Source organism: Gekko japonicus, unplaced genomic scaffold (genome assembly GCF_001447785.1).
Source record: "Gekko japonicus isolate JY-2015 unplaced genomic scaffold, Gekko_japonicus_V1.1 scaffold10, whole genome shotgun sequence".
NCBI lineage: Eukaryota > Metazoa > Chordata > Lepidosauria > Squamata > Gekkonidae > Gekko > Gekko japonicus.
This window is the reverse complement of record NW_015167526.1, coordinates 1,299,862-1,316,112: the sequence shown is the minus strand read 5'-3', so window position 1 is coordinate 1,316,112 and position 16,251 is coordinate 1,299,862. Positions and strand designations below refer to the sequence as shown.

General features: G+C 47.8%; 1 protein-coding gene across 3 annotated transcripts in view; it reads right to left on the bottom strand.

The window, feature by feature from the left end:
* The window catches only part of CORO1C (coronin 1C), a 124,664-nt gene that overhangs the window by 33,512 nt on the left and 74,901 nt on the right, over positions 1-16,251 (bottom strand). For all 3 annotated transcript variants that reach the window (XM_015413274.1, XM_015413273.1, XM_015413275.1), the window contains exon 3: positions 9,800-9,922. In XM_015413274.1, coding sequence (XP_015268760.1) covers positions 9,800-9,922 — 123 coding nt within the window. The remainder of the gene's footprint in view (positions 1-9,799; positions 9,923-16,251) is intronic.

The window sequence follows — 16,251 nt, the reverse complement described above, 5'->3', positions numbered from 1 at the left end:
GAAATGATGCTCTTGACCCTTTAGAGGGAGTGGAACCGCCCGGTCCAGCACAAGGAAGCCTCCACCACTGAGATTGCTCAGAACCACCATTAGCGTCTCTCTGGTCTGGGCTGAATGGCCATCCATTCACGATCCTTTGGCCCACTGCTACGCTCAGAAATCCCACTCTCTCATCTGGCCCCACTGAGGAGGAGAGCTGAATGCCATCAGCCTCTTCCTTCCATCTCTGGACAACCTCTCCCAGCAGCTTCACACAGCTTTTGAAGAGCATGTGGAGACAAGATGGAATCTTACAGAACTGCGCAGGGCGAAGTTCCAAGGGATCGAGCAGCAGCCGCCTCCCCCTTCTCTTTCTGGGATCTACCCAACAGAGAGGAGCAGAAGCACTGCTGTGGGGTGCTTCCAGCTGCTAACCCAGATGTGCAACCCAATATTCTGAGGAGCTGGAGTTGAGTCCAGTGGCACCCTTAGGGACCAACAAGACTTTTGGGTCTAATCTTTCCAGACTCAAAGCTCACTTTGTCAGATACTAGAGCTTTGACTCGTGAAGCCTTATACCCCGACACTGGCTACCCTGTGAAACAATCCAGGATATTCTGACTGACGGCATCAACAGCTACCCAGAGGATCAACGGGCTTGCATTCCCCTTTGCCCACCTCCGAGAACAGATCATCCACTGGAGCTACCGAGGCTGTTTTTGTTTTAAAGCTGCCCGGAGCCCAATGCTCCCTCTAAGCTGTGGAGTCTTGTGAGCAAAAATTCTACTTTGTGAGCTGCTGGCATTGAAGTTGTGAGCGAGCGATTTGGCTGCTGCACAAATTCGTTTGCTGTGGAGCCATCCTTCCTGAGCAAAGACAAAAATCTGTGAGCTGGAGGCTAAAAAACTGTGAGCTAGCTCACACTAACTCAGCTGACACTGCTGGAGCCCCCCGATAAAGCTCTAGAGCAGGGGCAGAAAACCTCTGACACAGACACCAAATAACAGCACACCAATCTATTTCGCTCAGGACGCAGGACCGGTTTTTTGACCAAGGCTCCTGGGGGTGCTGGCAACACTGCTGGGGACTTGGGTTTGCCCCCAGTGTCCAGCCAAGGACAATTCTCATGCATGGGCTGCTCCTCACTTTCAATTGTTATTTGGAAGCACATCAAGGACTTCACGAGTAGACGTCTGTAATTTCGGCACTCAGACCCAAGGCGGTCCACCGCCGACCTAGAGAACTGGATTCACAGAGAAGTCCCTGGAAACGCCACTGCAACTCACTTTATTAGACTTTTTCAAAGCGTCACACTGATGCGGACTGAGGAAAAAGAACTCGCCTGCGGGGTCTGCCCAGCTGGGAGCACGATTTAAAAGAGCGGCTGTGCAAATGCCAAATCCTACATGTGAGTGTGTTTGCCTTGGCCACCACTGTGTTTGATTCCTCCTTACTCTGTCCAAGAGACTTTTTTGGCGAATTAGAGACTTTTTGGTAGTTATTCAGGTCTAGAACATCCATGCTGGGGGGAGGACAGAAAACTAACACTGTCCTCCTTCAAAGGGGAAGGAACTATCCATTCCATTAAGGAGGGCATATGTCAGACCTTAGATCAAACTAGCCACCCTAACTCAGTTGGCTATGGCAAGCCAGGAAGAAGAAGAGGAGGAGGAGGAGGAGGAGGAGGAGCCCTGTGAGCAATGCTCCCTCTAAGCTGTGGAGTCTTGTGAGCAGAAATTCTACTTTGTGAGTGACTGGCATTAAAGTTGAGAGCGAGCGATTTGGCTGCTGCATACGTTAGTTTGCCATGGAGCCATCCTTCCTGAGCTAAGACAAGAACGTGTGAGTCAGAGGCTAAAAAACTGTGAGCTAGCTCAAACTAACACAGCTTAGGGGAAACATTGCCCGTGAGGTAGGTGGGGCTGAGAGAGCTCAAGAACTGCCCTTGAGAGAACAGCTCTGACAGAGCTAGGGCTTGCCCAAGGTCATCCAGCAACTGCAGGTGGAGGAGGGGGGGGGATCAAACCCGGTTCTCCCAGATTAGAGTCCGCGCACTTAACCACGACACCAAACAATGCACTCGTGTTCCGTGACCATCTCCAAGAAATGTTTCGGGTGGGTTGCCACATTGGTCTGAAGCGGCAGAACAAAGTCTGAGTCCCGTGGGCACCTTTAAGACCAACAAAGTTTCATTCTCAGTACAAGCTTTTGTGTGCACAACACACTTACTTCTCCCTCGTATCTGATGAAGTGTGCTCGCACACGAAAGCTTATACACATAATTAATTAATGTATTTAATTCAATTTATATCCCGCCCTCCCCACCAAGGCAGGCTCGGGGCGGCTTACATTAAGAGTTAAAATACATTAAAACACAAAGTGTAAACATCATAAAAATCATATACAATAACAAAATTAAGTAGTGGTGGCAGGGGTCATTTCGTAGAAAAAGAGGTGCAGGAGCTCATTAGCATAACCCATTAGCATAACTCATTTGCATATGCCACACCCCCTGACATCACCGGAAGTGTGTCAGAAGGCAACACCCAACGCTCAGGCTCCACTGGACTCTTTTGGATTGCTAGCTATTGGGGGGGAGGGACGTGCAGATCTGTCCTTGCAGAGGAGGGAGAGCTTGTACCTGAATAGAACCTGGTCTTAAAGGTGCCACTGGACTGTTTTGGACCGGGGAGCCGGGGGGGGGGCCTCTGCAGCTTACCTGGCTCCTTCTTGCTCTGACTGAGGGCTGCTGGGAGCAGGGGGTGGGGCTTGTTGCAGGTGCCCGCCCCCTGGGCTCTTTACTGCCGGAGCTCTGCTCCTGTGCGCTCCTGGAGGAAATGACCCCTGAGTGGCGGTATGATACTGTGTGGAAGTCCCAGTCAGCCATGTTGGAATGGTCACAAAAGAGTATTGCCCGAGTTGGTAAACAGATTATCAGACCATTTCGAGGGGCTGTCGCAGGCTGCTGCTGGTGGTCTAGGGAGCCTTACTACAGTTTGGTTGCAGTGTCTTTGCACCAACAATACATTACATAAGGTAAAGGTTTCCCTTGCTCGAAAGCCAGTCGAATCCGACTCTAGGGATGCGGTGCTCATCTCCGTTTCAAAGCCGAAGAGCCAGCACTGTCCAAAGACTTCTCCGTGGTCATGTGGCCAGCATGACTAGACACCGAGGCGCACGGAACGCTGTTACCTTCCCACCGAAGCGGTACCTATTTATCTACTTGCAATGTCTTGCTTTCGAACTGCTAGGTTGGCAGGAGCTGGGACCAGAGACGGGAGCTCACTCCGTCATCCGGCACTCGGTCTCGAACTGCTGAACTATCGACCTTCCGGTCTGCAGCTCAGCATCTTAACCACTTCAGCCACCAAAACATACAATTATTATTTACATAAATATTCTTATGAACAGGTATAGGAAACAGCAAATGATTTTTGGTATAGTGGCAAACAGCAAATGATCTTTGTTGGTCTTAAAGGTGCCCCTGGACTCAAACTCTGCTCCAAGGAAGTCATCCTCTCTCCAGCGCAAACGACAGACATTCAGCCAAGCAACGACTTATCTCCGCTCTGAGCGAAGAATGAGTGACCTGCCACTGGGGTGAAGGCTTCCGCCTGAGCTAACAGAAGCACGGTCCAGCTTCTGAAGCCAGTAAAGAAGGGGTGTCGAACTCATTTGTTGTGAGGGCCAGATCCGACATAAATGAGACCCTGTTGGACCGGGCTGGGCCGGGTGTGTCATACAAGGTAATTCCAGGCAGCGAAGATATAAACTTCATAAAGGACACAAACACAAAGATTCTTTTTTACTTAAAATAAAAACATGCTTAAAACATGAGCTCTGTAAGCTGCAAACCTACTTTTGATTTATCGACATCCACCACAGAAATCTCATGCTCAGAGTTCTCAGTCGAGGACCCAGGGGAAAACATGAAATGGCTGAGTGATTAAGAGAGTCTGGCGAAGTGAGCTACGATTGCAGCAGCAGCAGCAGAAGAACTGGAAGTAGGAGATGGCCAGTTCCACTGTGGGCCTGATGGAAACCTTCTTGGGGGGAGGGGCCTCATCTGGCCCCCAGGCCGCATGTTTGACACCCCTGCAGTAAAGAAATCCCAGTCGCAAGAGAGAGAGCGCCACACGCTGGACAAAGGTGGTGGCAGCGGCACTTTTAGGAGGTGGGGAAGGGCATCATTTCAGAGCAATGCTCACTTAGTGTAATCCTTTGTAGATGAGAGAAAGAGAAGCTTTAATCTCATTAGCAGAGTGTAACAGAAGGAAAAAGGTTAGCTTGCTCCTCAGCGAACTGGCCCATCCATTCCTACACAGGGTGAGGCACTACCTTTTTTTGTGGGATGAAATCAGAGAGGAAGTGAGTTATGGAGCACAGGACCTGGCTGCATGCATCGGCCTATTAACCGCTTCTTTACATACGGGACACGTAGCAAGACCACGGAGAAAAATAACTCCAAGGCAGCGGCTCTGGTCCTTTAGCACCGCCTAGATATTCGCTAAATCAGTACGACGGTTTCATCAGTGTCTGCAGGGAAGGAGATGAAGCCACATGTGGAAGAACAGCCAGGAAGAGGAGAGTTTGTATTGGCAAAGGCGGTCAAATGGAAAGGAACATTCTTTCTGGTAATTTTCTGCAGAGTCCTAGGGCTAAAACGAAGACGCATCCTCCAGTCTGGAAGGCTGGCTCTAAATCGCAGCTGTGCTGGACCGGGTTGCAGCCAACTCACTGATGAGGGAAACACTCTCGGTACATGCGCAGAATCGAGGCTCGGCCTCGCCGAACCCTGCTCCTGTTCAGCTGTGGATGAGTTTTCTCTCTCAGCTGTTCTGCTTTCTTCACCTCTTTCATGGATTTCGCATCATTTCAAAGAGGGAGCTGGATTTTGTTCCTGGCCTTTCAATCAGCTAACCAGCTTGGAGATACACCACAGTTACTGGCACTTGGTCATAAACGAAAAGCTTCCTGTCTCCAGGACTGGAGAGAGTGGGGGTGGGGGTGGGTGGGGGGAGATTCCATTTCCCACTCCAGCTGGGTCTTACATACCCAGCAACAGCCATACCATCTATGTGCCGAGGTTGTGGTCAGTGTTCCCTCTAAGCTGAGTTAGTGTGAGCTAGCTCACCGTTTTTTAGCCTCCAGCTCACACGTTTTGTCTCAGCTCAGCCTCCAGAGCACACTAATTTATGCAGTAGCCAAATCGCTTGCTCACAACTTTAATGCCAGTAGCTCACAAAGCAGAATTTTTGCTCACAAGACTCCACGGCTTAGAGGGAACATTGGTTGTGGGCTGCCGGCTTTTCTAACTTGAACCGACGGCAGTTGATCAGCAGTGGCCCAAAGCGTCTCTGAAATGTTTGTCGACGCACAGTTTGCAGAACCCGGACGTCCAGGCAAACCGGCACGTCACGTCTTGGAAAGGGAGACGGGCTCCGGCTGCAACCAGTTCTCCCCATCTGAGGAGACCCATATGGCACCCTCCACAAAACCATTATAGAATCCAGCATTCTCCAGCCGAGTAGGAAACCTGCAGTCCATTACTGTCATTCAAACGTTGCTGAAGAATCCACATTTAAGCAGTTCCGTATTGTCTGGCATGAGAAGAATCGCTCTTCAAAGAGAGCGCTCAGACTGTGAGGACCCATCGTGCAACCGTATGGTAATATTTCACTGCAAGCATTTCTGGAAGTTACGTGAGAAGGAGCCCACGGGACAGGGCTACTGCACACCTTAGCCCCTTAAAAGATCACTTTATACGTTTTTTAACAGACCCTTCAAGCCTCCTCTGTTTAAAAATATAGTATTTATTTACTTGGAATTTATTTAAAACATTTATCATCAGACTTTCTACCTTACAAGAACTCAAGGCGACTTACAATGGAAGAAGAGGAAGAGGAAGAAGAGAGATTGGATTTATACCCCACCCTTCACTACCCAAAGGAGTCTCAGAGCGGCTTACAATCCCTTTCCCTTCCCCTCCCCTCAACAAGACACCCTGCGAGGTAGGCGGGGCTGAGAGAGCTCTTTCGAGGACTGCTCTTGAGAGAACAGCTCTGAGAGAACTTGTGACTGACCCAAGGTCACACCAGCAGCTGCATGTGGAGGAGTGGGGAGTCAAACCCGGTTCTCCCAGATTAGAGTCTGCGCTCCTAACCACGACACCAAACAGAATGAAACACATTTAAAAACCCACTAGTTAAAATCAATAATTTCCAACTGCTGAAAGTGCTGGAATACAGTGGGCTAGGATCAGCCGACCTTTTGTAAGGTCCACCGAAACACTGAGCAGACAGCAAGTCTTATGACCATAGAAAGTGACACCTCGAGATGTGACCCGTTGGGCTTTGAAGAGGCAAACTGTGTATGGGATGCAGATTTTACTCGGGGTGGAGTGGGGGGCTGAATTTAGCTATGAGACTGACATCTTCCCTTATCCTCATCAGGAAGAAAATAAAATAAAAAATAAGGCCAAGACCGATGGTGCAAAATCAGGTAAAATTCAATTCAATTTATTACGGGTCTATATGACCGAAGTCTTGACCAAAAGAGAATGCAAAAGGGGTAAAATAGGTACATAAAATTGACATAAAATATGACAAGTACATAGTCATCAGGTAAAATTACATTTTATTACTCAGTTAAAATTCCCTAAGCATTCTGCCAACAGGCTTTGTTAGGGAAATCATAAAATATAATTTTACCTGATTCTGCACCATTGGCCTTGGGCCTTACTTTTTATTTCCTATCCTCATCAGAACATGAGTACATGATGAACAAGCTCTGCTGACCATCGTGCGAGTCGCCCCGCTTGAGGGCCACACAGGTTTCCCCATGCAGCCGGGATTAGAGGGAGAGGCGTGAGAATCAAGAAGCCCCGCGGTTAAGCTCTGCCAGACCTCCTGGTATTCAAGCTTCAGACAGCATTCATTCCACTCACGGGCCTTTTGAATTATGGTGCCTTACAGGACATTCCAGCACCCTTTAGCATACCATCCAGTTTAGTAGTGAACTCTGAAAACCCAAACCGTTTCCTTTTATGAAGTGGGAACACAGTGCATTTTGTCAACATTCTGAAGTCTTCAGAGACTCTGCGATCACAGGAGATGGCATGAGATAAGATCCCATGGGGCAGAAAATACATCTAAAATTATGATGGATTACCAAATGCAAGACATAGGAATGAACCCATTTTACTTTGACCTTGATGGACCAAGAGCCTGATTCAGTGTAAGGCAGCTTCATGTGTGGTCATGTGTACTTTATATGAAATTAAAATTTGACATTACAACACACACACACACTCTTATACTGAATCAGACCCTCAGTCGAAGAAGAATCTCCTTTCCCTTCCCCTCCCCACAACAGACACCCTGCGAGGTAGGTGGGGCTGAGAGAGCTCTTTCAAGAACTGCTCTTGAGAAAACAACTCTGAGAGAAATGTGGCTTGCCCAAGGTCACCCAGAAGCTGCAAGTGGAGGAATGGGGAATCCAACCCGGTTCTCCCAGATTAGAGTCCGCGCTTCTAACCACTACACCAAACTAGCTCTCTCCGAGAGGTCAGCATTGTGTACTCAGACTGGCCATGTCTCTCCAGGGTGTCAGGCAGAGGTCTTTTCCCATCACCTAATGCCTGGTCCTTTAAAAAAAAACAAAAAACAAACAGCTGGAGATGCCGGGGACTGAACATCTGTATGCCAAGCAGAGGCTCTTCCATTGAGCCACAGTCCCTCCCACATATACGCCCAAAGATCTCATCAAAAGCATTTAAGTTACAGTTTTCTCTTTCTACGCACAGAAAGAATTCAAGAGTCACCCTCACTAATCAAGGCTGTGGAGCTGCTTGTTATCTCTCACTGATACAACTGGCACCTGTCACCAGAGGTCATTTCGGGGGGGAATCGCAGTTCCCCTGGGAGAGGTACGGGGGCGGGGCACATGACGAAGCCCCGCACCCTGCTTCCGGCCCTCATTCAGCCAGGAGGAGGCAGGAGAAGAGGGAGGGTAAGTTGCTTCCTCCCTGCCTCCCCCCACCCCTGCCTGCCTGGGGCCAGGGAGGGCCTTCGCAGGGCTTCCTTGCACTCCCCCCGGCCTTGCAGGTACACCGCCGGGCCCCTCATGGGGCTCGGCAGTGGAGCTGCAAGGCCGGCACTGGCGGCCGGAACCATTGGGGGCGGGTGTATGGCCTTATGACACACTTCCGGTGACGTCAGGGGGTGTGGCATATGCTAATGAGTTATGCTAATGAGTTCCCCTAGCTCTTTTTCTACGAAATGACCCCTGTCACCAGAATGTCGCTATTTGAAACCATTTTGGAATTGGTACTCTCGTACTCTCATCCACTCTAATTACATCAGCACTGTTTCTTGCGCCATCTAAGTCACCTTAGTCATCTGAGGCTATAAAACTAGCCCACTGGGGGTTTGGATCATGGTTGACGCTCCTGCCTTGGCAAGTGAGGCGAAGAATGTCTTCTAGACTGGAGTAGCCACATTAGCCTGATGCAATCCTGTGGCCCCTTGAAGCCTTAACAATATTTTCATCTTATTTGTTCACAATTGTTTTATGCTGCCTTCCTACCCAATCGGGGTCCACACGGTGGCAAACATAAAAACATTATAAAATGGAAACAATTAAAAACACATTTAAATGGCAGAATCCAATTAAGAACACGTAAGCACACAGCACGGTGTTATTGATGCAACTGACGTGAAATTAAGCAAACTCCGGAGCCCGACAGGAGGGCCTGGGGTCGCGAAGAGTCAGACTCAGCTGCAGGACTGAATGACGGACCATTATGGGGGGGGGGGGTCTGCCAGATGGAACGAAAAGGTCTTCACCAGCTGACCAAAGACACCGATAGAAGGAGACAGATGAATCTCCCCCTGGGGAGGAAGCAGAAGGTCCCATGAGCCAGAGCCCACAGTGGAGGAGAAAGGTCATCGTGTTGTCTCTATCTCCCCAGAATACCTTAAAGCAGGGGTGTCAAACTCATTTGTTACGAGGGCCGGATCTGACATAAATGAGACCTTGTTGGGCCGGGCCACATGTGTCATAAAAGGTAACGCCAGGGAGCGGAGTTATAAACTTTATAAAGGACACAAACACAAAGGTCTTTTTTTAAAAAACTTAAAATAAAAACATGAGCACTCTTGCAATATTTTGTTTGTTTAACAGTCTCTGATAACTGACACCTCTTGGTCTGAATGATTGCATCACAATGTCTGTGCTGTTGCCATCCTGAGTAGGCTGTTCAGGTGTGCATCTGTAAGCTGCAAACCTACGATGACGCAACAGCAGCAGAACTGGAAGAAGCAGAAGACAGCCAGTTCCATTGCGGGCCTGATAGAAGGCCCCCGGGGGCCTCATCCAGCCCCCAGGCCGCATGTTTGACACCCCTGCCTTAAAGGGCTTCCCCAGAACAGTGCTTTAGGGAAAATAACTCATGGGTTAATTTTTTACCCCAATACACTACACCGTTTGGGATTAAACAGCTACCCCAATGACAAAATGCACATTTTTTGGCAGTTGTTTTTGACCCCAAGTTTTTTTTACAGAAAGTGAAATGGCAGTGGTTAGTGGCTGTGTTTTGTGGACATTGCTTACTACTGTACAGGTGGCAAGGTCCTAAGCGGAAAAGGTTCTAGAGACACTTGTCTCCGCATTCTGCCAAAAAAGGGACAACCTACAGTGGCTAATTCACTCCGGAGTTATTTTCAAGGTTTTTTAAAAAAAATCACAATGGAATGTCCATAAGATGATTTCTAAAGATGAAAAAAGCCAGCTTTCTGCAACGCTTATTTCATCGACTTACCATGACGGTGCAGTCCTCCGAGCCGCTGGCAATAACATGATCATTGTGAGGACACCAGTCGATGTCAAGCACCGGTCCCGTGTGGCCACATACTGTGGGGTAGGATTTGTCGATTCTACCTGTCTGGACAGAGAGAAGAGAGCACTGTAATGCACAGGGCAAAGGCAGCACAAAGCTCAGTATTCCAGTATTACACACACAACGAGAAAACTTCAAGGGTCAAATGTATAAGAACATGAGAGAAGCCAGTGTTGGATCAGGCCAATGGCCCATCTAGTCCAACACTCTGTGTCACACAGTGGCCAAAAATACCAGGTGCCATCAGGAGGTCCAGCAGTGGGGCCAGGGCACTAGAAGCCCTCCCACTGTTGCTCCCCCCAAGCACCAAGAATACAGAGCATCCCTTGCCCCAGACTGAGAGTTCCTATCTACACCTTGTGGCTAATAGCCACGGATGGACCTCTGCTCCATATGTTTATCCAGTTCCCTCTTGAAGCCGTCTATGCTTGTAGCCGCCGCCACCTCCTGTGGCAGTGAGTTCCATGTGTTCATCACTCCTATGGTGAAGGACTTCCTTTCATCCCTTCTAACCCGACTGCTCAGCAATTTCATGGAGTGCCCACGAATTCTTATGTTGTGAGAAGGGGAGAAAAATACTTCTTTCTCGACCTGCTTATACATCTCATACCAAGAAATAATCTTAATGGTGATATTTTCCTGAAGGGGCTTTTACGGGCAAAGATGTCTGGCAAATCCACAGCATCGGCTAGTCTGATCTCGTCAGATACAGGAAGCTAAGGAGCGTCAACCTCTGGTTACTCTTTGGATGAGAGACCACCAAGGTCACCACACAGAGGAAAGCAGCGGCTAACTGCCTCTGATAATTTCTTGCCTTGAAAACCCTACAGGGTTGCCATAAGTCGGCTGTGATTGGATGGTATACAGCATTTGCTCATCCAGCGGGTAACTTGCAACCATAAATGGAAGCAACTCTCCAGGGCTTTAGCAAATTGCTTTGCACACCCTTTCACTCCCTTTGCCATAATTTTTAGAAGCCCGTGGCAGGTATAATGCCGGAAATGCCTTTAACATGCCCACCCAGCAAAGGCAGTCTTGATTTCTAGTTTGCCTTGTATGCTTTACAGAAGCATAGTTGCGTCTGGATATTCTTCATGTATATCTTCTGTGGGAATCCATGGCTTGATTTACAGAGCTACTATTTACTCCTTGTAATTCCTGAACCTGGGATCGATCACACATTCTATTACCAGTTTGCTAATCCCTGGGTTAGTTTTTCCCAAATCAAAGTGCATTGCACAAGAAGTTGTAGAAACAGCTGTAGCTATTAGGTCTTGCAGACAACTGACCTTAGACCTGCTTGTCAAACAAGGACAAAGAGGAAAATCCTAAAGGAGTTAGAGCAATGTTCTCTATCCAGCTCAGTTTAAGCTTAATAGGAAGAACCACAAAGCACCCACTGAAAAAAGGTATACTATGTGACAACTGTAATGTGACAAAGAGGTCTATGACCTCTAACCTCATGGGAAGCCCACTATTTCATCACACTGTTTAAGGGGGCTCAGGGCTATTTTCGGGCAGGAACGCACAGGAACGGAGTTCCAGCTGGCTCCCAAGTTGGCCACGCCCAGCAGGAACTCATTAGCATAATAGGCCACACCCAACAGCAGGAACTCATTAGGATTGGCTACATTAGGGGTGTGTGGCCTAACATGCAAAGGAGTTCCTGCTACAAAAAGAGCCCTGTTAAAATTTGACAGCAAACAAGGTAAACAGAATAAGAAGCAAAAGGTGGGTGTGGCTGGATGACCACACTTCTGATAACATGGGGGTGTAGCCATATATGTTAATGTGCTGTGCTGTCAGGGGTGTGGCCTAATATGCTAATGAGTTCCTGCCATTGGGTGTGGCCTATTATGCTAATGACTTCCTGCTGGGCCTTTTCTACCAAAAAAGCCCTGAGGGGGCTACTGTGTGATTCCTTGGTTAACAAAGGGAAAAGCCAGCCTGTGACCTAACTTTCTTCCACGAGAGCTAGCCCATAGGGTTGTCAGAACACACGCACATATGGATGGGCATGAGCCACATTTTGGTGGTTCGGTTTGTGGCTGAACCACAAATCGAACCATGAGCCAATATGAACCATAAGCCATTGAAAGTTTAAGCCCCTGCTTTCTGCTCCCTGTGGCTCCCCCCCACACCGCTCTTGCAGAGGCTCAGCACAGCATTCACCCGTGTTTGAAGAGCTATAGCTAGACCACAGCACAGGCTGAACTTCCATATGATAGCATAATAATATGGACCCACCCATCTATTAAGATTCTTTTTCATGTGTTTCCATCAACTGAAACATCCTAGGACAGATACCTCAATACCAGAGCCTCAATACTACAAAGCCACCTCAATAGCACCCAAACCTGTGGAAATCCCACCCAAAGGAGGCCTGTCTAGCTCCAGCTCCGTTTGGCATTAAGCCAAAGTGGCACTTTTCCAAAGAGCTTTGGAGGTATCTTGATTGCCTTGATTTGACCGGCTGTTACCATTACAGCAGCTTTTTTTATTGTGTGTGATTTTCTTTTATGTTTTGGTTCTTGAGCGACTTTGGAGTCGTTACCTTGAATAATTTAACTGAAAAGCAGAGCATAAGTTATTCCGGGAGCAGGCTGAAAAGGCGCAGTGGTCTAACAGGACAGACTGTGGATCGGCCACTGAGGGACACGGCTTCCATTATTTTGCCTGCTATTTGCACGTGAAAGAAGCACACCTTAACCTAGGAGGGGAAAGGTTGCATTGACGCATGATGGACTCAAAATGAACGCATGCCCGATGAGGAAGCAAAAAAGAAAAAAAGTTTGCCTTATCTAAAGCTCAAATCAAAAGAGCTGCAGATGAATGACATGAGAGGCCCATGAAAAATTCCAACAAATATGAATACACCTGGTTAGTTTAAAGAAAAACTTAAAAAGAAATACCTTAACAGATGAAACCACATGGTACAGCTGCATTCAGGGACTAATCAAGATGTATCTTCATGTCTCAATCGGGGGGGGGGGAATTAGCCCGTAAAAGATAAAGGTTCCCTCGCTTGAAAGCCAGTTGAGTCCGACTCTAGGGTTGCGGTACTCATCTCCGTTTCAAAGCCGAAGAGCCAGCGCTGTCTGAAGACATTTCCGTGGTCATGTGGCCGGCATGACTAAACACCAAGGTGCACGGAACGCTGTTACCTTCCCACCGAAGTGGTACCTATTTATCTACTTGCAATGTCTTGCTTTCAAACTGCTAGGTTGGCAGGAGCTGGAACTAGAGACGGGAGCTCACTCCGTCATGCGGCACACTCGGGTCTCGAACTGCTGAACTACTGACCTTCCACAGCCTGCAGTTCACATACATATTAAACTGGCAAATTTCTCCCATCTGTAGGATCAAGATAAAAGCCAAACACCGAGTTTGCAAACAAACCCCTGAGTGTTAAATCAAGCTCAGCCCATTGTGCAAAATGACTGGAATGTTATGTTTTTATTTATCTAAAATGGCAATTCATTTGCTGAGACACGAGCCTGCAATTATCCCTCTACTGGTATCTTTCTTTCTGGGCTGACAAAAGGCTAGCGATGTTGAGTCAAACAGAACCAAAGGGGGCGCTGCACTCATCTGTCTGTCAGTCTGGGGTGTTCCCAGGAGACAGTCTGTTCCATTTCCATATAATGGCTTACTGCAGACTTCATAAATACGATCAAGAACAAAATGGGGAGTTCTTCCTGCTTGATTAGCAGCATCAGCCACAGACTGGCACTGGCTCAGTCCCAAGCCCTTATCTTTGATCGCTGCCTTCGGATGAAAACATGCACGACTGTTATCAGGATAGAAAAGATGGGAGTGACAGGTCTGTGGGATGGGAGTTAGCTCCCTCCTCACAAAAGCAAAATGTCCTCCTGTGATGAAATTATGGGCAGTGGTTTGGTGGAACAGAAGACGCTTTGCATCAACAGTTTCCAAGGTTAATCCCTAACAGCATCTCCAGACAGCAGGCTGGGAAAGACCTCTACAATGAGACATCAGACAGTCAGAGCAGACAGGCCAGATGGGCCAATGGCCCGATGAGGCAGCTACAGGTGTTCGGGAAAACAACTGAATATGCAATGAAGCGTGGTCACAACCACACTTCCATTGTATGGCCACGTTCCAGCCTGCCTTTGAGGCCATGTGAACCAACCATGCAAGGCGCTCCTTTTCTGGCAGGACTCTTGCTTCGAGGGAAGAGGGCAGGACGACACCATGTGGCCAAACACACCATCAACGTCACACCATCTGGGGAAAGGGGAAACTCCACGATCAGCTCCTGGCTTGGCTGCTGTTCACTGCGGGCACGACAAAGCAAGCTAACAGAAGCTTGGGACCTCGGTGCAATAAGCGTTATATCAGAATGTGAGCATGCAGAATAGATTCCACACAGGATATTGTGCCTAGAAGTAGATCATGCTCCTTACAGCCATTAATATGAATGCCAATAAAACAGCTAAGTGAAAGAACAACTGCAACACTTCCGGGTGTCAAGTGCTATGGGGGGCCTGGAGTTCAACTGGAATTACAACTGTATTTTCTCCTTAGGCCTCTGTAATTTCTCCTTGCCTTGAGTCACCGAGATTTCTTATAAGTAAGTGACTCAAGATATCTCCTTAACACACCTTGTTCGTATATTCTTAAATTAATTTCTAAAAGTATACTAACAAGCTTCCTTTTCTCCCCCTCTCTCCTCCAGAATAATTTTAATTGGACCTATTTTCAGAATTTAGGGAAATACTTAGAGCTAATGTACAATATATACGTTTGACCAAAGAGGTAGGCCAAATTGGCCAAAACGCGCATGGTCTTGGTCACATATGTTTTTTGTTTGATACCTATGTATGATTTTTATCCTGTTTTGAGGCTACTGTTGGGCCTATATCTGTTTTTGTCTAATCTGTAATAAATACAGGGGTCATGTCCTGCAGGAGCGCACGGGAGCAGAGCTCCGACAGTAAAGAGCCCAGGGGGCGGGCACATGCAACAAGCCCTGCCCCCTGCTCCCAGCAGCCCTCAGTCAGAGCAAGAAGCAGCCAGGTAAGTTGCAGAGCTCCCCCCCGGCCCAAAACAGTCCGGTGGCACCTTTAAGACCAAGTTTTATTCAAGTACAAGCTCTCCCTCCTCTGCGAGGACAGATCTGCATGTCCCCCCCCCCCCGATAGCTTTCAATCCAAAACAGTCCAGTGGAGTCTGAGCGGTGGGTGTTGCCTTCTTCTGACACACTTCCGGTGATGTCAGGGGGCGTGGCATATGCAAATAAGTTATGCTAATGAGTTAAGCTAATGAGCTCCTGCACCTCTTTTCCTACGAAATGACCCCTGAATAAATACATGTATTTTACTATATGTGATAATATTTATGTTTTTTGTTTTTAACTGATAGCATTTGTCCCTTATGTTTGTGGTAATTAACCTTTTGGATTTTAAACGCAAACAGCAGTGATTTCTTTTAAAAAGTCACTGCAGATAAAATTTAATAAAACCAGAGCGGCCAAAACATTATACACAACAGTTCTGACTAGACAGCCTAAAAAAACTGACCCTCTCTACTAGGAAGGAACAGCTGATCACAAAAATAATTTAGATACTTTAATGCAGAAAGCTGGGGTTTTTTGGGGGGGCGGGGGCTTTTTTATCCTCACTGTTGAAAATAAGGAAGTAGCATCGACTGGCACATTCTGCTATACATAATGCTGAAGAAGAGAGGTGAGGAAGGAAACTGGATCACAGAAAATGGGCATGAAATGCAGACTAGGTTGTTCTCTTTCAGAATGTTTTCTAAGGCCCAACATTCCACGCTCCCACGACTGCTTTATCATTTATCTACACAGATAAATCTATACAGAGCATCCACATCTACCGACACCAGATGGTTCATACCCCAGGCGGCTGGGGCTTAGAGGGGGAGTGCCCTGTTGATTCAGACCATGACAAATGGCCATTCGTCATCCAGCAAGTCGGCCAGGCTCTTCATGACTAACCCTTGTTAAGATAAGTAAACAAGGCCGCTCCCCAAAGGGGAATATATCATAGTAACGCTGCTGTCACCAAAAGGCTTCTAAAAACACTTAAGCTTAAATTGTATTTGGGGAGATGAAACTTGCATCTTTCACCAGAAGTCACAGAAGCATGCACCGGGGAACGTCATGCATAGCAGAGTTCAAGTTCTATCAGAGCAGTGAGTCGGAATGTGAGCAGGCATTTGCCAAGAGGCAAATAAATTTGGCAGGCTAAGGATGCTCACGGGGAGGGGAGAGAGACAGAGAGAGATCTGGGAGGGGAAGAGAGCGGTGTGCAAGCACAACTTTAGGGGTGTGTTGGCAGTATCGGAGTAAGGGAGCAGAAACAGCCTCTGCAGAGCGCGATGACCTC